The sequence below is a fragment of the Myotis nattereri genome (assembly GCF_964212035.1).
Source record: "Myotis nattereri genome assembly, chromosome: 10".
Taxonomy (NCBI): Eukaryota; Metazoa; Chordata; class Mammalia; order Chiroptera; family Vespertilionidae; genus Myotis; species Myotis nattereri.
Window position 1 is genome coordinate 66,199,411 of NC_138085.1, and position 21,557 is coordinate 66,220,967.

Consider the following 21,557-nt stretch of genomic DNA (forward strand, 5'->3'; position numbering starts at 1 on the left):
TCCACAAGCAGCCATGGGAAGGGAAGCCACAGGGGAGAGGGACAGGATGTCCTTCCTTGACATGTCACTCATCAGCCTGTATCTTTACATTTTTTTCATGGCCATCAGATCTGGTATCTCAGAAGTCCATCCCACAGAACACACACAAAAAACCTACAAATAACTTGTGATGAAGACCAAATAAGTGCTTAATTCCATTTGCACTTGTTCTAATATACTTTTCCAAATGTGTTCCTTTCATTATGGTTGTGGCCTGCACGTACAGTGACATCTCAGGGGCTTGGAGAGGGGGAACATTTGCTCAGAAACGGCTGCAGGAACTCCGGCTCCTTGGGGAGGCTGGTGCTGTGGCCCGTTTGCAGGTGAACCGTGGAGAAATGGGACCGGACAAGTGAAAAGGGAGCCGTGCCTGGGAACCTGAGACAGTTCCAGGGAGCAGAAAGGGACTTTGTCTTCTCGGGCAGCGTAGCTTTAAGGCTCCGGGAGGTCGATGTTACACTTGCCAACTTCCCTTTGAGGACAGGAAATGTCATTTATCTCAATAGCCCCAGCGACAGATATAACTGGCAATCAAATAGTTGTTGAATTGAGTAAAAACTGCGCGGGAGTAAGGTGGGGGAAAGGAGACCGACATGACATAGCCTCGGATATCTGCAACTTTTAAAGATTTACTGCAAGATTAACCACAAAGGGCAAGCGACTTCAGCGGAGCACTTTTTCAATGAGGTGTCAACAAAGCAGCATAGGAGAGAGGGGCGATCGGGGCTCCTTTTAAGTGAAAACAGACCCCGCAACAGGCTTGAACCCCTGAGTGAACACGGGAGAAGCGACAGCGAGGGGCAGATGGCAGGAGCGAGTGTCTAGGTCGGAGAAACACCCAAGTCGGAGCCGGACGGAGAGAGCTCAGTGCAGGAGCCGGGCCGGAGAAGCTCGCTTTGCGCTTGTTTCCTAACAGAACTACCAGGAAGCCCTAAGAGAAGTGCAGCTCGGGCGGGTAGACGGGCCTGAGAACTTCCGTGTGTGTGTGTGTGGGTGTGCCACAGGGAGCGCCGCCCGCGCACTTCCGCGTGGGAGGGAGCCCGGCGCGCCGCCCCGCTGCGCCCGCCCCGCCCTTCGGAAACCCGCGCACCCAGCCGGAGCTGCCCCACCGCCCCGGGCAGGAAAGGGGCGGGGCCGCGCGCGCGCCGCAGCCCCACAGGCCGCCTCCGCCCGGCCCGCCGTCGCCACGCCCCCGGACTACATTTCCCAGCATGCCGCGCGCCGCCCGCGCGCCGTAGTTGACCCATTTCCCGGCCCGTCCCGGGCTCGGCCGGCCCCCGCGCCGAGGCGGCTGCTCCCTGCTGACTGGGGTGTGGGCGGGGAGCGGCGGAGGGAGGAGGAGGCGCTGCTGCCGCCGCCGTTGCCTCCGCTGCTGGGCGCTGGGCAGCTCCCCGGGCTTCTGCGGCTGCCATGGACGAGCAGGCGGGTCCCGGCGTCTTCTTCAGCAACAACCACCCGGGCGCCGGCGGTGCCAAGGGTCTCGGGCCTCTGGCGGAGGCGGCCGGCGACGGGGCGGCTGCGGCGGGGGCGGCCCGAGCCCAGTACAGCCTCCCCGGGATCCTGCACTTCCTGCAGCACGAGTGGGCCCGCTTCGAGGTGGAGAGAGCCCAGTGGGAGGTGGAGCGGGCGGAGCTGCAGGTAAAGACCCTCCCGGCCTGGCCCTCTTCATCCCGCCTCTTCGCTCCCTCTCGCCCCGCCCCGGACCCTTCCCCCTCCCTCTCCGGCCCTCTCCGGTCCCCTCCCCTCGGCTCCCACCCTCCCACCCGGCACTGTCCCCTTCCCCCCCCTTCACCTTTGCCTCTGGCTGACCCCACTTCCTTGACCCGGGTTCCCACTCCCGCCCTGATGCGTTGTTTATCCCCTCCCGCTCCTCTGCGTTTGCTCCTTCCTTCTCTGAACTCGGTCTCCTTTCCACGCTCCGGCCGTCGCTCGTTGCAGGGCTTCCCTTTCGTGCACTCATGGGGCCAGCGGTAGTTTGGAAGACGTCGGGCAAATCGTCCATCCTCTGTCCTAGGTCTAGAGACGTGCCCGCGGTAGGGATGGGCGATAGGCTCCTCGGAGAGGAAGGTGAGCGGAGGAGACGCCAGAAGTTGAACCTGTGCGGCCTGGGCCGTCGTCGGCGAGAAGCTGATGTTGGGGGAGAAAGTGTTACTAGGCATATGCAGCGCGCCCCTTACAGATGTAAATGTGTCTTCTCCTCCTCCCACTCCCTCACCCCCTCCCGCGTTGCTTTGAGGTATTTCAGATTCATGGATGGTGGAGGAAGGACCCACGAGTAGAGAGGATCGCAGTCAGATGGTAGTGGAGAGATGGTTTCCTGTTCTCAGAATCTAAAACTTCCCCGAGGATTAATGTGACGTTCAGTGTTTTGTGGGATCGACTTTGACTCTCAAAGGGACTGAAAGGGGCCTTAAAGTTGGTGACATTTCCTGCATCATCTGCAAAATAGAGTCTATCCAGGGGGGAGCAGTTGTGGCCTCTGAGGACAGTGACAGTGATGCTCAGACTTTGCAGGCCATTCTGAGCCCGTAAGTTCTTGAAAACTTCCAAGCCAGACAACCAATGTCACAAGGAACTTAAAGAGCTGTGCTTTCCTGGCTGATCCTGCATGCGTATGAAATTGGAGTGTAGTTTTGGTTGGTTTGAGACACTTGAAGTTAAAATGCTACCCAGTGGGTCAGTCTTTTTTTGGTAACATGTATTTTCTTTGATCCTTAAAGAAAAAAAGGGAAAAGGAGAAGTCTGTTTAACAGGGTCTGTGCTGGGACAGGCTGCTTTGGTGCGGTGCAAGTGGAATGAAAAGAGCAAGCAGTAGACGGTTACAGTAGGGGCTGGGCTTGCTGCTAGCTCTGTGACCTTTAGGAAATCCTTTAGCCTCTCTGAACTTCAGTTTCATCACTTATTTATTCAGCACCTTTATTGAGTGCCAGCGGTGTGCCTCTAGGTCCTGGGATTGACAAAACTGACGCAGCCTCTACCCTCATAGAGCTTACGTTTTAGGTGGGAGGCAGTGAGTCAATGCATCTCTATAATATACTGACCCATAGAGGCAACTGCTCGAGAAGAATAACTCGGGATACAGGAATAGAATGTGATAGGGGCAGCTATTTTGGATGGAGTGGTAAGGGAAGGCCTCGGAGGGGTTGGATGAAGTGAGGAAGTGACCCATCGTTTCTCAGATTCCTTCTGAGCCTCTATGTTTATATTCTTTGGTGGCTTTTTCATTCTGACTGTTACGTTGCTTTAGTATCTGGTCTTTTGATATTTTTAATTTTTCTTATAATGCGTCTGACCATGTCTGTATAGTAAACAGCAGACTTAGATGCTCCACTCAAATTTACTGGTAATGCACCTTGATTTACAGTGAATTCCATAAATGAGCTTGTGGATTTCAGACTTCAGGGAAGTGTTAAAGGCAGGCTTTAACTTCCATGTTGTACTGTTGTGGAGGATGATTTTTATATGTAACCACTTAAGTTTTAATATCTTTTCTAGTTTAGGGAATATAAGATAAGTCACACAAATTGGGTAAAAAACAAGAAAACAATTCTTACTACTTGGGGAACTTTGGGAATTTTCAACCCACTTCACCCCCTGTGTCTCCCCTCACCTCACTGTGTTTAAACTTTTTAATTTTACCTGTGACTGTAGCCACTCTTCAGTTTTATATGCACACACAACTTCCTGGGTTATTAATGGGAAATGTTAAACTTAAGGTAGGTTTCCCATTGGTGCTCATTATATTAAGGACACTGCATTTTTACAGTACCTTTTGGTTTGTTCTCAAATTAAATTAAGCATCCACAGAGAAACTTTAAAAAAGTCATATTTTCCAAACAGAGCAAGTATTATGTATTTTGGGGGGATAGAGTTTGCAGGAACCTGTGGTCTTTGGCCCCTTTATTAGCATTATTGAAAATCATTTATTTTTATTATTAACAGTATTACAGATGTTCCCCATCCCCTCCATTTGCCAAATGATTTCCCCATCTGCCCCATTTGCCAAATCATTAAATTTGAGCATATCCCTTCATTTTTCTATTGCCATTGGAAAGTTTCCTAGAAAAAAAATAGGAAGTAAGAACTGAGTGATGATGAAATTTGGATTACTTGATGTCTTCCTTTTAATTTTTAAACCTTTTCTCAAGTCCTTAACACCAAAGTCAACAAAAATACCTTTAAGATGAACTCTAATGTGTCTCTTCAGGAACCTGTTAGTCCTGCTCTTTTAAATTGCCAGGGCAGAATTGTGAAAGGCAATCCAAGCCCCCACCTATCTACCTGGCCTGCCGTCATCACTTCCTCCCTCCTTCAGACCTTGAGAGTAAGGGACTAACCACGTTGTACCAAAAACGTATTGTCATTTTGTTCCCCCTTGCCCATTTTAGTTAATGGGTGATTCTCTTTTACTTTTGGTAATCCCCCTCACCCACACCATGCATATGAGCATAGGTAATTCATAGGAAAAGAATGGTCAAAATTATTACTGAGCTTTAATATTTGTGAAAGGAATTGAAAATGGGATACCTAACATTTGAAACAATTTTCTGGGTGAGACAGATTGAACCAGATTGATTACCTCAAAGAAACTTGCAGTCTGGTTGGAGTGATAGAACAATCAGAATGCAGAAAAATTAGTGTTTATCACTTGAGGGATTTAAATTTTCTCAGTATAGCACAGAAGAGCTTACCAGTGAGTGGAGTGAATAGCAGGAAAAAAGAACTTTATGAGGTAATGAGAACCTAAGGCTCAGTTTCGAAAATTACTGACTTATGGGAAAACAAACGTAAATAAAAAAAATAAAAGTTATTGCCTTAGTTGTGTGTGTGTAGTTGGGGAGGCTGTGCTGTTTACTTGGAAATGCTAGAACTGAGAAAAAGGTCAAGCTTTCATTAGTTATATGGTTGCTGGTACTAGAGTGTTTATGAATTTAAATTTTGGCATTGATGATTCATATTTTCATTCAGTAGATGTTTTTCAAGTGCCTACTTCCTGCCAGGTCCTGTTCTAGGCACTGAGAAACAACAATGATGAAAACAGATCCTACCCACATGAAACTTAAATTGTGCGGGAAGCACAAGACTGTATTAAATAAATGCATCCTGAAAACATTAGATGGTAATAAGAGCTGTGATAAAGTGTGTAAGTGGGATATGGAGTGCTTAGGAGGATGGAATGGGGAAGAAAGGCTTTACTGATAAGGTGCCTTTTGAACAGAGACCTGAAAAGTTGAAATCTAAGGAGAGTATTCCAGACAGAGGGAACAGAAGAGGGAAGGAACACACTTGGAATGTTTGAGGAATAATAAGGCAAGTGTGGGTGGAGTACAGGAGGAGACTAGAAGAAATGATGTCAGAAGTATTGAGTCTTGCCCATGGTAAGGACTTCAGATTTTACCTCAACAAGGTGGGGAACTATTGAAATGTTTTGAACAAAAGAGTGACAGCATCTTTAAACAGAACCCTTTGCCAAGGATTCAGAGTAGACTTGGAGGGGAGATGAGGATAGAAGAATCAGAGTCTAGTTAGGAGGCTCTTTGAATAATCCAGGCTAGAGATGAACTAAAGTGGCAGTAATGAGATCTGGGATTATATAATATGAAACATGTTCAAAATATAATGGATTTTGAATACATTTTTGAAGGTAGAATCAGCAAGATGTGATAGAGGACAGGATATGAGATTTGAGACAAAGGGGAGTGGAAGATGGGGAGAAAGGCAGAGAAAAATATTGATGTGAGAGAAACACATCAATTGGTTGCCTGCACACTCCCGACCAGGGCCTGGGTTGGGGAGGAGCCTACAACAGACATATTGCCCTTGATCTGAATGGAACCTGGGACCCTTTGGTCCACAGGCCAACTCTCTATCCAATGAGCCAAACCGGCTAGGGCTACCTTGTGAGAATTAAATGAGATATTTTAAGATATCTAGCAGAGGCCTGGTACATAACACAAAGTAAGTGCCGAATAAATAAGTAGTTTCAAGTGCATGATGTTAAAGTTGTGTATCTCCTTGTTCCCACAGAAAAGCACACTCTTCAGTTATGAACTCTTCTAAGGCAAGAGCATATAAGTGCCATTCTGGAACCATGCAGTTTCAGATTCTGGGTCTGATAGTGGCACTAAGGGACATTCAAATAGGAATCAGCCTCAAAATTTTGATAATAGGACTCCTTTCCCAGGCTAGGTCTGCTGGCTCATCCTCTTAAACCCCTCCACCCCCAAACATTGATAATATACTATGTGTCTTCTGTTTTGAATTTTCTGTAAACATTTCAGAATGTGTCTATCTTAACCACGCATGACTTCTTAGGTAACAAATTGTATATATTTACTAACCACTTTATAAAACTAATTTTTTGTTTTATTTGGACCTTTAAACTTGGAACTGGTGAGCCCCATTGTGGTATGGTGAAATTTTGTAAACAGGTTTATTATTTATTTTTCATATATTTTATTGATTTTTTACAGAGAGGAAGGTAGAGGGATAGAAAGTTAGAAACATCGATGAGAAACATCGATCAGCTGCCTCCTGCACACCCCCCACCGGGGATGTGCCCGCAACCAAGGCACATGCCCTTGACTGGAATCGAACCTGGGACCCTTCAGTCTGCAGGCCAACACTCTATCTACTGAGCCAAACCCGTTAGGGCAACAGGTTTATTTTTTGATTCTAGTCATTCTTGATAATTTTTAATTATATTTTAGAAATAATAATTATATTTTAGAAAGGTTATAGAGGTTTCACTCTTAAAAACATATCCTAATATATGTTACTTTAGTTTAGTGTTTCTCAACTTTAGCTGTAATCTTAGAATAATTTGGGTGAACTTTTAAATATATTAATTCCCTGAGCTCTGCAGCAGGCTACTTAAATCAGAAATGTAGCAGTTATGGCCCCTGGCGTTAGTATTAGGTGAGACATATACACCTCCCTCAGACTGAGAGATAAAAAAGATATTAATCTTTGAGCTGGAATGAACTTTGGAATTAATCAGCTACATCCTTTTTTTACAAGTAAAGTGAGGCCCAAAGAGAGATTAAATGACCAAGAATTAAAACAGATTTTGTCGAAGCTCTGTCACTTAAATCTCCATATACCTTTGCACTTTTTAAAAAAATATATATTTTATTGATTTTTTACAAAGAGGAAGGGAGAGAGATAGTCAGAAACATTGATCAGCTGCCTCCTGCACATCTCCCACTGGGGATGTGCCGGCAACCCAGGTACATGCCCTTGACCAGAATTGAACCTGGGACCTTTCAGTCCGCAGGCCGAAGCTCTATCCACTGAGCCAAACCGGTTTCGGCCCTTTGCACTTTTTTAAAAAAACTTTTCAAGTACATTATCTTGCTCTATTCTTACAACCTGCTGAGATAACCAGTCACTAAAGCTTATTTAATCACTTTTATTGATTGATTGATTGACTTCAGAGAGAGGAAGTTGGGGGGAGAGAACAAGGGAGAGGGAGGGGGAGAAGGAGGGAGGGAGGGAGAGAGGGGGGAGGGGAGAGAGAGAGAGAGAGACAGAGACAGAGAGAGAGAAAGAGAGAGAGAGGCCTAAGTGGATGTGAGAGAAAAACAATGATCAGCTGCCTCCTGCCTGCGCCCAGACCTGGCATTGAACCTGCAACCTGGGTATGTGCCCTGACCTGACCGAGAATCTAACCCACCACCTTTTGGTGTAATGGACAATGTTCCAACCAACTGAGCCACACCGGCAAGGCTCACTTTTCTTTTTATTTAAAGCAGTAGGCATGGAGATTTTACAGTGTTCTACTGTTTTCCAGCTTATTTTATTAGCTACATTTAAGATTTTCTTTTGACTTTGGTGTTCCTGTAGTTTCTATGATGTGTAAGGGTTTAGATTTCTTTCTTTTTCTTTCTTTTTTTTAATTTGGGACTTTGTTAGGCTCCTTGAATCTGTGGATTAGCATCTCATTAGTTCTGTAAAATAATCACTCATTATCTTTTTGAATTTCTCTTCTATCTTGTTTTCTTTTCTTTTGGATCTCTGATTATATGTACCTTAGGCATTCCTTATCTGTGCTGTATTTTGCATTTTTAAAAGTTTCTACATTCTTTATTCTGGGTAATTCTGATTTATTTTCTAGTCCATTAATTTTCTCTTCAGTTGGATCTAATCTTTTAAAGGTATCCTGTGATTTTGATTATTGTTGAAGTTCAGTTTGGTTCCTTTTAAAATCTACTCTATCTTTTCTTAATAGTTTCCTATTCCCTGTAAATATTTTCAGAGTTGTCTTTTATTTTTTAAACCTAGTAATTATAGTTATTTTATAGTTGATGTCTCTGTTCTTATATGTGAGGTTTTGGAGGTCCCTTTCTGTGGCCTATTGTTTTTTTCTGATTCTTTCTTTGATGACTTTTTTTTTTGGTCTGCATAGTTATTATGTGCTGCTCACTATCCTTGAAAAAATGTAGGCTTAATTTGAGGTCTCAAAGAAAGATAGCTTCTTCAGCTAGCTTACTTCAGAAAGTTTTTGCATTTGCTTCTGGTAGGTATCTGGACTGAAGCACTTTAAAGCAAATTTATTGCTTGAAGTTTTGGACCACCCAGGTGATGAATATTTTGGTTGTGAATACATATGAGGGCCAATTGTCTGTTTCCCTTTTGCTTTGAGGGTATAAGCCCTCTAGGGGTCTTAGAAAAATGTTGGGTATATCTCCTATTATGGTCTTGGTCTTTGATTTTTGCCTTTTGGGTTCTACAATGCTGTTCAAACTAAAGTTCAAATTTGTTCTGATTGGCCAGCACCCAAAGGGTAACAGTGGCTTTTGTTCCCTTACCTGACTGGGTTCCCAATTTCTTTTTAGTTTTAACCAAATAATTCCTTACTGTCTCATTAGCTTTTCTTTTTAAGATGATTGTAAAAATATTTTATCCAGATTTTTTTTATCTGTTTTTAGTAGGGGAGTTATTTCAAGGCACCATTACTGGAAACAAATTTCTCTTATCTTACTTTCAAAAACTGACATATATGAATGGCCCTAGTAATTACCTGGGGAGAAATATTGCTAGTAGAAATTCTTTATCAAGGGATATACTTATTTAGCCGTAAACATTATGTAGTACCTAAGTCAACTTCTCTTTGAATTTCAGTGGTAGAGGCAGACCTACTAGTTTTCTTCAAAATCTTGGTAATTTAAGAGGAATTTAAAACAAACATAAACCCCTTTACTAATCAGCCTTTGTTTGATTAGAAATGTGTTTGAAAGTCCAAATAATCTGGATTGGTTTCCTTTTTTCAGCCTACTATCTGCTTGATGTCGGTTACACTTTCTGATTTATGAATGTTACTACTGTTATTCTGGTTTCAATTCTAGGCCATTAGAAAGAGAATTGCCTCTGGGATATTTGGAATTTCTTGCTTCGGTGGCCATTTGGACAAAACAATCTATTGATATAATTTGCCTGTGGAAAGTGTGGGTGTTCTCTATGTCCCCTACTTGTTACTGGTGAAAGTGAGCTTCTTGGGCTGCCCTGGAAATAAGAATATCCTGAGGCCCCCATGGGTGGATGAGGTATAGTGGAAAGCTTTATTGATGATGAAAGATTAAGGGGTTTACTTCCAAGGTCCCATCTCCCTCGGTCCTGCCATGGAAAAAGTACTGTTTCATTGTCAGCAGAGCTAGAGTTAAAGCCACTGCCCAGAGTCTTTGCTCCATATTAAAGAGCAGTCCAGCATCTGGCTCAGTTGTGTTTCCAGCTACAGTTCATTGCATGTGGGGTCCTCATGGCCCAGGGTCACATGGCAGGCTAGCGCAGGTCATGGAACAAGCCAGTGCAAGGAAGCAGGAGTGAAGCAAGAGGAACAAGAGAGAGAAAGTTTCTTTTTTGGGGATTTTTAACTAGGAGCATAACCAATGAATCCTTCAGGATTTCATGTGCTTGCAATGGTTCCACCCCCTTAGCCAATCCATGGTTCCCCAGGCTAGCCTGACAGGCAAGCACCTTCCCTACTCACCCTGACTTCACTGCACTTGCACCCATTTTCCCCTTTGTTGGACCCTTTCCCCCAGCAATTTGCAGGGGATGGACTGTGTTTTCCTGGGGAGTGTTAAGTTGCAGCTTCTTGGTGAAGCTGCCCAGATGACCATGGTTATAATGTCTGGCCTTCCCTTTGCACCTTTTCTGTTATGATGATAGCAGTAGAGTCATACAGCTTCATCACTTTTGATTTAAAATTTTTCTAGGATTTATTTTTACTTGTAAATTGTGGAAGATAATACACCCACTAAGCAAAGTAGTTGTAAGGTTTTAAAAAAGATAAAATATGTAAAGTTTATTTCCCATAATAGGTGTCTAGCAAGTTGTTTGCTCTTGTTGGTTGAAATTCCTATGGACAGAATGCATTTGATTGTATTATTTATTTAAATCAAATTTTAGAAGAATTGGTTTCAGTGGTCCATTTCATGTAGTGGCTATTTAGATTCTCTTTGCCCTATTAGTAGTGGTTTAAGGACAATAAACTGACTGTATTGGGAGTCGGGGGCAGGCCAGAGGTGGTAATAGTTTGTAAGCATTGAAGCCTACAAGTAGTAATAGAGGAAAATTTGGAGTTTGGGAGAGAATCCTGAGGCAAGAGAGATAAGTTGGGGAAGGGTTAGAAGAAAAGGAGACAGAAGAGCAGAGAGGTGGGAGAAGCAGAGACGGGGAGAAACTGCACTGCACATGTTAACATTCTTAATTTCCAAAGGATGTATATTATCTGTAGTCTTCATTCTAGCACTTGTAGGACTGACCGGGATAGCAACACACACACACACACACACACACACACACACACACACACACACTCCCTCCCTCCCTCCCTTCTTCTCTCCCCCCCCCCTCCTTCCCTCCCTCCCTCCCTCCTTCCCACCCTCCCTCTCTCCTTTCATATCTCTACTCTCAATTTTCTATCCCCTACTTTGAACTAAGAATATTTTACCTCCTGAGGGACCTTAGAATTTGAATAATCTCAACCTTTGTTTTAGTACTTAGGGCCACCGAGATAAAATAATTTGTCTTAGATCACTGTGTGAGTTGGTATTGATTTAGTTTAGAACCCAGGTGTCTTAGGGCCCCAGCCAGAGCATTGTTCATCATAGTACATCATCTCCTTTAATTGGTCTCAAGTAGACAAATGAATTATAACATTTAGATGATTAAGTATGTTTTGTATAGCTGTAAATTCTTACCACTTATTTCAAGTTTTCAAGTAGAATACTTCTCTTCCAGTAGAGTAATTCTTTAAGGGGCTCAGGAAAGTCTTTAACAATTTGTATTCCTCAAAGTTGTTTAACAATATCACTCTATTTTATTAATTTTATTTATTTTTGTGTAAGGAATACTAAAATATAATGCCTATTTCTTTTTTAAAAAAGTCTGCAAATTTGGATCTTTTTCAGCTTGTTTGAGAGTAGCCAATTAAGTTCTGTATGTGTGTGTATAGTTAGTGTTTATTGATCATCTATGAATTTGTGTAGTATTTTAGTTATTAGGTTATTCTTAGCCCATCTCTTAATACATATGCTATATTTGAACAAAATAATATGTTAACCATATCTTTGCTCTAATGCAGTATGCTATTTGGGGAAATAAAATCACTTTTTTGGGACAGACTAAATGCTGTTAACCTTTATTGTAAAAGTACTTTATCTGAACAATGGAATATTAGAAAATGGAATGGAATGATGGAATATTAGAAAATACTGATATTGTAGAGTTGGCTAGAAGCAGTATGACACAAGGAAAAATGAGTAGGTATTTTGTTGTGGAGACAACATGGGGAGAAAAATAAGGTAGTTGGAGCCCTGGAATTAAGGCGATCTTGGGGAAGCATAAGGTTGGGCTGAATAGGTATTTTGGGTGTGGTGAATAGGTTCTTGGCATTACTTTGCTATAGAGATCCAAGGAAAGGGCCAGGGGGAGTGTTTCATTACTCTACACACAGCTTCCATTAGCACTCATTTACATGAGACAGAAATTGGATCCAATACTAGCATATCTAGTTAGGAGAAATAAACACGATGTCAGATTCCAGAAGGGCGATACCAACTTCACCTGGTGGAAAATTACAGCCCAGACTTGTTCTCAGTTTTTTGTTTATACTTCCTAAATGAGAAGGTTAAGTAGTCAGCAAAGGATCTTAAATTATAGGCACAACAAACCTGCTCCCGAGGAATGTGGATTCATATAAAGCTTAAAGGAGGGAAGGAGGAGCCAGTGGATCTGGGTCAGCATACTTCATTGAACTTGAAAAAGTAGAATCAGTCGCGTAGGATGGTACCGTGGTCCCAGTAATTGACCATAAAACAATAGTAATTTCACTTATTGGCACTTACCATTTGCCAGGTACAGTGCTAAACACTTTACATGTATAATCTATTTTAATCTTTGTAAAACTGTTATTATAGGTATTAATAATCATTCCCTAATTTATAGGTAAGAAATTAAATAATTTGCCATAAGAAAAGTTGTAGTGATAGGCCTGGGTATGGCAAGTAGAAGGAAATATTTTTGTTGTTGTTAATCCCAAGGATATTTTTCCATTGATTTTTAGAGAGAGACAGAGAGAGAGAAACATAAATGTGAGAGAGACACATGATCAGTTGCCTCCCTCACGGGGATCAAGCCTGCAGCAGAGGTACTGAGGTACGTGCCCTTGACTGGTAATTGAACTTGTGACCCTTCAGTTCAAGGGCCCACATTCTGTCCACTGAGCCAAACCAGCTAGGGCTAGAAGGACATATTTTGACTTTTTTCTTGTTCTCGAATGATCTGAGTCAGTGTACAGGGCTGGGATGTTTTCTAGACTGGTGGTAGGGCAGTAAATTAGAAAAGATGGTCAAGATGCTACTTTAAATTTAAGTTAAATATATGTATATACCAGTAAATTCATAATGATTTGCTAGTCTAAGATCAAGCCCACTGACCCTTTACTTTTTTTTTTTTTTTAAGAATGCCAATTGCAATTCTGTGTTGACATTCATGGATTAACTACAAATGTGGAGAGCATTATGCTAAGTGAAATAAGCCAGTCAATGAAGGAAAAATACCACATGATCTCACTCATTCATGGATAATAGAGACCATTATAAACTTTTGAACAATAATAGATACAGAGGCAGAGCTGCCTCAAACAGATTGTCAAACTGCAGCGGGAAGGCCGGGGAGGGTTGGGGGGCAGGAGGTAGGGGGGTAAGAGATCAACTAAAGGACTTGTATGCATGCATATAAGCATAACCAGTGGACATAAGACATTGGGGGATAGGGGAGGCTAGGGGAATGTCTAGGGCGGGGGGATAAAATGGACACATATGTAATACCCTTTGTAATACTTTAAGCAATAAATTAAAAAAAAAAAGAAAAAAAGAATGCCAATTGCAATTCTCTGTTGACATTCATGGATTAACTACAATTGTGGTGCATTTGTAATACATATAATAATACATAATGTAATTGTTTATGACTTCTGGTTTTGGTTTTTCTTGAGTAAAGCACACTGAGTGCAGAATCCTAGATTTTTATGACGTTTCTCCCAATCTTTTACAGTTATTTCACTCACATTTAATTTGACAGTGATATTTTTAGTACATCTTCTTTATTGACTTGTCTTTCCAAAGCATTCAACCTGGTTTTTTCTTTATACCCATGTTTTATTGGTTTATGTAATATTTAATTGAATTATCTAATCAGAGTAATAAGTGAAACTGACATAAATAGATATGGGAGGAAACCAGTTGACTTTTAGTGTTTTTATACTACACTTCTGTGGAAACCGAAGTGTATGGGTGAATTATAAAGAATAGTATACTCTAGGCGTGAATATTCAATGTGTCCTGGTCTTTGAGCAGTGTTTTATAAAGGGACTAGAGAATACTGGTTAATCCATAAGGTTGGTTAAGAGAGGAGTGGTGAGAACTTCTACTGTATCTCAATTATACCATCTATCACATATTTAGTATGGCTATTTCCTCACTAGACTGTGAGTCACTTAAGGGTGTTTTTATTTTCCTAAAGTCCAGCAGAGTGACTGGCATATTGTAGCTACTTAATAGATGGTTCTTGAATGAATAATATATTAGGTTATGTTGTTACTGACTATTAAATATACCCCTGTATATGTATGTTCTGTCTCCCAGCTAAATTGTGTCCTTAGGGGCAGGTCTTATGTCCCAGACATCTTTGATATTTAAAATGTTTGTTGTAAACGTAGTAAATGTACAGTATATGTTGCTCTATGGAGAACAGCCTGTCTATACCTCTTGCTTCTAGCTAGTTCCTGCATGACTTCCATTGGAAAGTATCTTTTAGAGAAGTAATGTCTGTGTTCTGTTGTGTAGAGCATCACCTGGGCCCTGCCAAGTCATTCTGACAGCTCATTTCAGGGATGCCACTGGCTTCATAATTGCAGCTTGATGTTAGTTGCAGCAAATGGTGCTTGAGTTTTGGTAGTTGTGAATGTAGGTTTGTTATCTTTTGTCTTTGTGTGTTAAATAAGGACTGCCAGGAAATGCCTTTGGCATCATGTCCTAAAAATCTTTATAATCAGCAGGGATATGTAACATTTTTTTTCTTTTCTAAAGACCCTATCTTCAAATTTTATACACATTTCCTATTCCTTTTAAATGGAAAGCAAATGGAATGTTTTTCTATGAAGATAAATCTTATTTTAAATAAAATATTTTACATTCTATATTTCTGATTATTTATAGATGCATTACCAATATATTATGATTTTAAAGCTTTTTAAAATTCTGCTTCTTTAATAACATGGAAATGCCTCTGTTATTCAGAATTTAGAATGAAAATTCTGATTTCCTTATCACTAAGCTTGCTTCTTTTCATCAAAAATTAAAGTTTAGCATTTTAGATCCTTATAGCTAGCAAACTAAGTGAGAAGCACAAAAGCGCTAAAATATGGAAATGTTAAAGTTGCCAAAATCTCATAGAAATTTTATCATTGAGAATTTTTTAAAAATTGTGCTTTTGTTTGCAAGGCTTTTAGTTGCAACATTAGCTGCTTACTGAGTACCTGGAATTCTTTTAGGCACTGGAGATACAGTGAAAAACAGGCAGGTATGGTTTTACCTCACATGTAGCTTGTAATCAAGCAAAGATTCTTAACCAGGTAGAGCTGAGTCCATCATGCCAATGGTGATATCCACTTTGGCAATGCCATTTTAGTTTTCCCCATTTAACACATTTAGTACCGCTCAGGAGTTTTCTTGTGTTTCACGTGCCATCTGTTAAGGACCGCTCACAAGTGTTCTCGTTTTTTACGCCCATAGAAAAAGGAGCGAATCTAGATACTTATGTAAATTTTGTTTGGTCCCTCTTCATAGAGGAAAATGTTTTACGCAGTACCATACATTAAAAAAGTACTAGGAACTTCAACTGTTTAATTGTTTTTGTAAATAAAAATGTTATAATTATTGAAAAACAACACCTAAAGTGCATTATGATGATTTAAATAACGTGCAGTTTGCCCAAAAACGTGTGGTCCCTGGCGTATGTCTTAGAGATTTCTATGCGGTACGCAATGTGTTACAAACCAACCAACCATCCCTTTTGACTCTCTGAGCAGCACCATAGCGGTGGGCAAGAACAGGCGACTTATGAAAGGCAGCAAAAAGGGAGCCAAGAAGAAAGTGGTTGATCCATTTTTTGAGAAAGATTGATATGATGTGAAAGCACCAGCTATGTTCAACATAGGAAATATTGGAAAAACACTAATCACAAGAACTCAAGCAACCAAAATCGCATCTGATGGTTTCAAGGGTTGTGTTTTTGAAGTGAGCGTAGCTGATCTGCAGAATGATGAAGGTGCGTTTAGAAAACTCAAGCTAATTACTGAGGATGTTCAGGGCAAAAACTACCTGACTAATTTCCAATGGCATGGATCATACCATGGTCAAAAAATGGCAGATCATGATTGAAGCTCATGTTGATGTCAAGACTGTTCGCTTCATTGATCCTGTGTTGGTTTTACTGAAATATGCAACACTCAGATTTGGAAGACTTCTTATGCTTAGCATCAGCAGGTCCGCCAAATCCGGAGAAGGTGATGGAAGTCATGACTGGAGAGGTGCAGACAAATGACTTGAAAGAAGTGGTCAGTAAACTGATTCCATTTAGCACTGGAAAAGACATAGAAAATGCTTGCCAATCTGTTTATCCGCTCCATGATGTCTTTGTTAGAAAAATAAAAATGCTGAAGAAACTCAAGTTTGAATCAGGAAAACTCATGGAGCTTCATGGTGAAGTTAGCAGTTCTGGCAAGCTACTGGCGATGAGACGGGGGCTAAAAGTTGGACAAACTGATGGATATGAGTCCCTAGTTCAAGAGTCTGTTTAAAATTTAAACATTTAATGGTGACAAATAAAAAATCCAGTTTGTGATTAGAACAACAATAACAAAATATCACCACATATTAAGTAACAACAAAAGAAACTCCTTTTTCAGCTCTTATCTATTGGTACTGTCATCCTGTCCCTTATTCTCTTTTATTTATCTGTGCAGACCACATTTACTACCTTTAGGTTTTTAAAAAATATATATTTTTATTGCAGAGAGGAAGGGAGAGGGTAGAGATAGATAGAAACATCAATGATGAGAATCATTGATCAGCTGCCTCCTGCACGCCCCCTACTGGGGATTGAGTCCACAACCTAGGCATGTGCCCTTGACCGGGATGAACCTGGAACCCTTCAGTCTGCAGGCTGACACTCTATCCACTGAGTCAAACCAGCTAGGGCTACCTTCAGTTTTTTACTAGTCTCATCTTTCTCTTTTTTTTTTCTTTGTTCTCTTTCTCTTTTTTGAGTTACTCATTTCTCAGTCTCTTGTGCTCTCGCTTTCAGTCCCAGATTATACTGTTTTGTTTTTTTCAATAGCTACTCTTTAAGTCCTTCCACTCTAGTTGAATCCTTTGTTTAGATACCTCATAAAATTACAGGTCTAGCTAGTCTTTAGCTTTTCCACATTATAATTCTGTTTGTAGTATTTCTTACTAATGTCTTTACCTGGATGACCTATCACTTGAAACTCAATCATCCTTTCTAAAATTCATCTCCCAAACCAAGTTGATCTTCTCATACCCAGCTCCTCTTATCTTTTCTAGAAACAGATCATCTTTCACTGAAAATTTCATTCTTTGGTTCTCTCTCTCCCAGCTATGTATCTGATTTTATAAACTCTGTAATGTTTTAAATCCAGTTGTAATCGTTTAATTCTTAATGCTATTGTTACCCTGGTCCAGATCCTCATCACCTCATATCTGGATGACTGCATTAGGGGCATTATTAAGTTTTAACCTCTGGTCTCTCCCTTGGCCAAGGTATTCTACACAGTACTTCCTCTAAAGCTTCTAAAAATACTGATTTGTTCAGGCATTCTTTTTTATTTTTGCCTATAACAGATTTCACATTTCTCCATTATTAGGTTATTTATATTTTCTACCTGTTAGGATAGGAAACCAAAATAGTGCAATCTTGCATTGCACATGAGCCATGTCTACTTTTAAAAAAATATTGTTCAAAAAGGACATTCTTAAATATTCTTTCATCACCTTGTGGTTTGTATTTCCTTTTCAGGTTTATGGGTTCTTTATTCAAATTTAGCTTAAGTCTATTTCCAACATGAAGAGTTTTTGGATACCCTTAGTTTTATTGATTGTTCTTTTTTTAGTACTTGCTTTATCATTTGCCACTTAGGCTGTGCTACCTAATACTGTTTACTTGCTTTTTATGAAACTGTTTAATTAATTTAACAAATATTTATTGGCATCTGCTACATGCAAGTGACTGTTCTGGGAGTAGAGCAATAAATAGCATAGAATCTATAGAATGCCACTGATGGTCCCTGTCTCTTGAGGCTTTAGCAGCTTCCTCTGTATCTTTTAAAAAATTTATTCCTAGCACCTATCACAGCATGTGTTAATAATGATGATGTTAAAATTGAGTTCAAATTTGCAAGAAGAAGCCCCTGAACTAATAATGCCAGAAACCCTCCCTCCCCACAAAAACCCACTATAGAGAAGAGGATGATTATTCTGTAGGATGGGGATGTCTTTTAGAAGGTGGCTGCTGTTGTGTATTCAGTAATAAAATTTTAAAAATTAGCCAAAGCAATACTGCCTTGGAAGATGTTAATTCAACTGTATACCACTAATCTATGAGAAGGATGCAAATAGAATGCAAACAAATATAAATCTTTAAAAATATATATATATTGATTTTAGAGGGGAAAGGAGAGGGAGAGAGGGATAGAAACATCAATAATGAGAGAGAATCATTGATCAGTTGCCTCCTGCACACCCCACATTGGGGATCAAGCCCGCAACCTGGTCATTTGCCCCGATTGGGAATTGAACTGTGAGCTCCTGGTTCATAGGTTGTCACTCAACTACTGAGCCACACTGGCTGGGAAAATATAAATCTTATTTTAAAAAATCAACCAATTCATTGTTTTGGGATCAGTACTTTGGTGTTCTCAACACTGTGATCTTTTAGTTCCATATAATCACAGAATGTTAAACTCTCATTGTATAGTTGAGGGGACTGAAGTTCAAAAAAGTTGGGTAACTTGAATAAGATCACATGGATTAGTGAGAGAACCAGGAGTAGGAATTTCCCAACTCCTAAGTCAAAGAACATTGAATTTTTGTACAATACAGTTCAATAATTGATATGTATACAGTTGTGATCCTGAGTTATCAAGAAAAATTTAAGTTATGTTAGCTTTTTTAAAAATGAAGATAGGAATTTCTTGATCTTTAAGATTCAATATATATCAAGGCTTATATTTAATATATATCTATCAATACCTAAAACACATATAAGTATTTTTAATATGTGTCTAATAAGTCTTTCCTATTTTCCCCACATTATGTTCTATTTTGTTTTCTTTTTAGACTGTTTGAATAAAAGTTGTTACTTTGACATCATGACCTAATATTTTATCAGGAAATGAGTGTGTTATGATGGTTGAAAGTCAGGTAATTATTAATAAAAGCTTATTTTAATAAAACTGGACTTCCCTGGTTAAGGAATCTATAGTGATTTAAAAAATGTTTTTGTAAGTTAGCTATAACTTAAATACGAGAAGAGATTTAGAATTGAATCACTGACTAGACACCACCAATTTTTCTACAAAACACACACACACACACACACACACCAGTTTTAGTCCTTATTTAGAATTGAGTTAAACTTAGATTTTATTTTTAGAAACTCTAAATTTTACATTTAGAAGTATGAAAGAAAACCAGTGGTTAGAGTGGTAAAAACAGATTTTAATCAGGAGCTGTTATAAAAGGGGGAAAAGACCTCAGCATATAATTGGGCTCTATTCTGAGTATAACAAGGAAAATGGGAATTTGTCACCTAGGAGGAGGGTGAGGTTTGGTGGGTGAAAGTTACCAAGAGGAAGTTACTTGACAGAAGTTTTTGCTGAAGGCAGGCCAGGGTGATCAGACATCACCTGGAGGATGGTGAGTGATGAGGAATTTCATCAGAGATTGAGGGTGATGAGATTATGAATATGGGGGATTCTTGCTAGACTGGCTTAGTGAAATTCTTGCTTAAATTAGGCAACGATGAACCTGGAAGTTCAAAGATTGGTTCTTGTTTAGCAGAGGGCTCAGAGGAGGACAATAGTTAGCATGTAGCAAAATAGTCAATAATTATAAAAAACATATACATTAAAGCATTGAGGTACCCTTTTCTATTTATGAATATTTAAAAACCAATGATAACACCTAATAGTAGGGGAGAAGTGTTAAATTTTACTTGGTATTGGCAATTGGTCGGTATCTATCAGGAAACATAGTTATACTTTGATATAGTGACCCTACTTGTTGCAGTCTATCCCAGAGAAATAAACAAAAATTACCTTAAAAGTCTTAAATACATGAAGAACATCATTGGCAATTTGTATTGTAACTAGAGGCCCAGTGCACGAAATTCGTGCACGGGTTGGGTCCCTAGTGGCTGCCGGCTGCCGGCCAAGGCCTTTCTTTGTTCTGCGCCACCCCCAGTGGTCGACGCACGTCATAGTGAGCGACAGAACTCCTGGTTGGTCAAACTCCCGAGAGGACACTTTGCATATTAGGCTTTTATATATATAGATGGTGAAAAATTATAATCTAAATGTCAAACTGTAGTGAAATGAGTATTACTGGGAATGCTTTTGGCTACAAGTAAATCCTCTTACAAGTGACACAAAAAAAATAATTTTTCTCACATTCTGTTTGTGGGTAGTCCTTTTCTCTGACATTAGCTGTTGCAGTTGCTCAGTGAATACAAAGAATCTAGGCTTTTTCTCTTCTTTTCTGCATCCTTTACCCCCAATTTTGTGGCTTATTGTCTTCCTTCTTGTTACATTGTGATTACAAGATTGCTAGACAGTATTGTGTTCCAAGAACCTTCCCCTCCAGTGTATGCCAGAAACTGGATAGTACTGAACCCCATATATAATATATATTTTCCCATATATACATATACTTCACAGCCTCTTTTTGGCATATTCGAATTGCCAGGATCACTACTCTTGTGCTTTGGGGTCATTATTAAGTAAAATAAGGGTTATTTGAACACAAGCACTGCGATACCCCACAGTTGATCTGATAACCAAGTTGGCTGCTAAATGACTAACATGCAGGAGCTTATACAGTATGGATACACTAGACAAAGAGATGATTCATGTCTCGGGTGGGACAGTGTGAGATTTCATCATGCTACTGAGAATGCTGTGCAATTTAAAACTTAAGAATTGTTTATTTCTGGAATTTTTCATTTAATATTTTTTGACTACAGTTGACTTTGGGTATCTGAAACTGTTGAAAGCGAAACCATGGAGAAAGGGAGACTATTGTAGTTACAGACATTAAGACCTCAGTAAAAGCAGATGAGCCTTCTTTATCAGTGAGTGATAAACTTTCCCAGAAGTAACCTTCTCCCCACCCTCAGCATTCATATATATCTTACTAGTACTCTGGTTTCTCTTGAGACTATATAAATCTTTCACTAATGCCGGTGGTCTTGATCCAGCATCTAGAAGGGTTCAGGAATCTGGAGAAGCGCTGTGTGTGAATTAATCGAGAGTCCAGAGAGGAAACATAATTTTGAAACGCATTTGGGGGCCAGAGGAGCTTGGCTAAAGACACCAAGTTCTTCTTTGTCTCAGGACCCCTTGCTCTTTATTAACACAATTTGTCCTAAGGCAAGGTAGATATACATCAAAGGCCAGGGTTAAATTTACAGAATCCATTGTCAGATTGGGGAAAAACTGCCTACGGTTTTAGGTGTTTGGCCACTAGGAGGCAATAACATGTAGATTAAGATGCCCTTAGTGTCTGGCAGCAAGCAGTCATTTAATGCATCTTTTTCAGGTTTGATGAAATGCCCTCAGCCATCTCCAGATGATTCACCCTGCTGACATGCTGGAATTAGCTTCCGACATTTCACCTTATATTTCACTGGTTACATAGCTATGTGTGGACACACAC

General features: G+C 40.2%; 1 protein-coding gene and 1 pseudogene across 3 annotated transcripts in view; both read left to right on the forward strand.

The window, feature by feature from the left end:
* The first annotated feature begins 1,348 nt into the window (after nt 1-1,348).
* The window catches only part of STRN (striatin), a 74,891-nt gene continuing 54,682 nt past the window's right edge, over nt 1,349-21,557 (forward strand). For both annotated transcript variants that reach the window (XM_081100634.1, XM_081100633.1), the window contains exon 1: nt 1,349-1,677. In XM_081100634.1, the coding sequence (XP_080956760.1) occupies nt 1,450-1,677 (228 nt within the window). In that variant the 5' untranslated portion in view covers nt 1,349-1,449. The remainder of the gene's footprint in view (nt 1,678-21,557) is intronic.
* Nucleotides 15,648-16,371, forward strand: LOC308526359 (small ribosomal subunit protein eS1-like; annotated as a pseudogene). The gene has a single exon. The product of its transcript is annotated as a small ribosomal subunit protein eS1-like (transcript).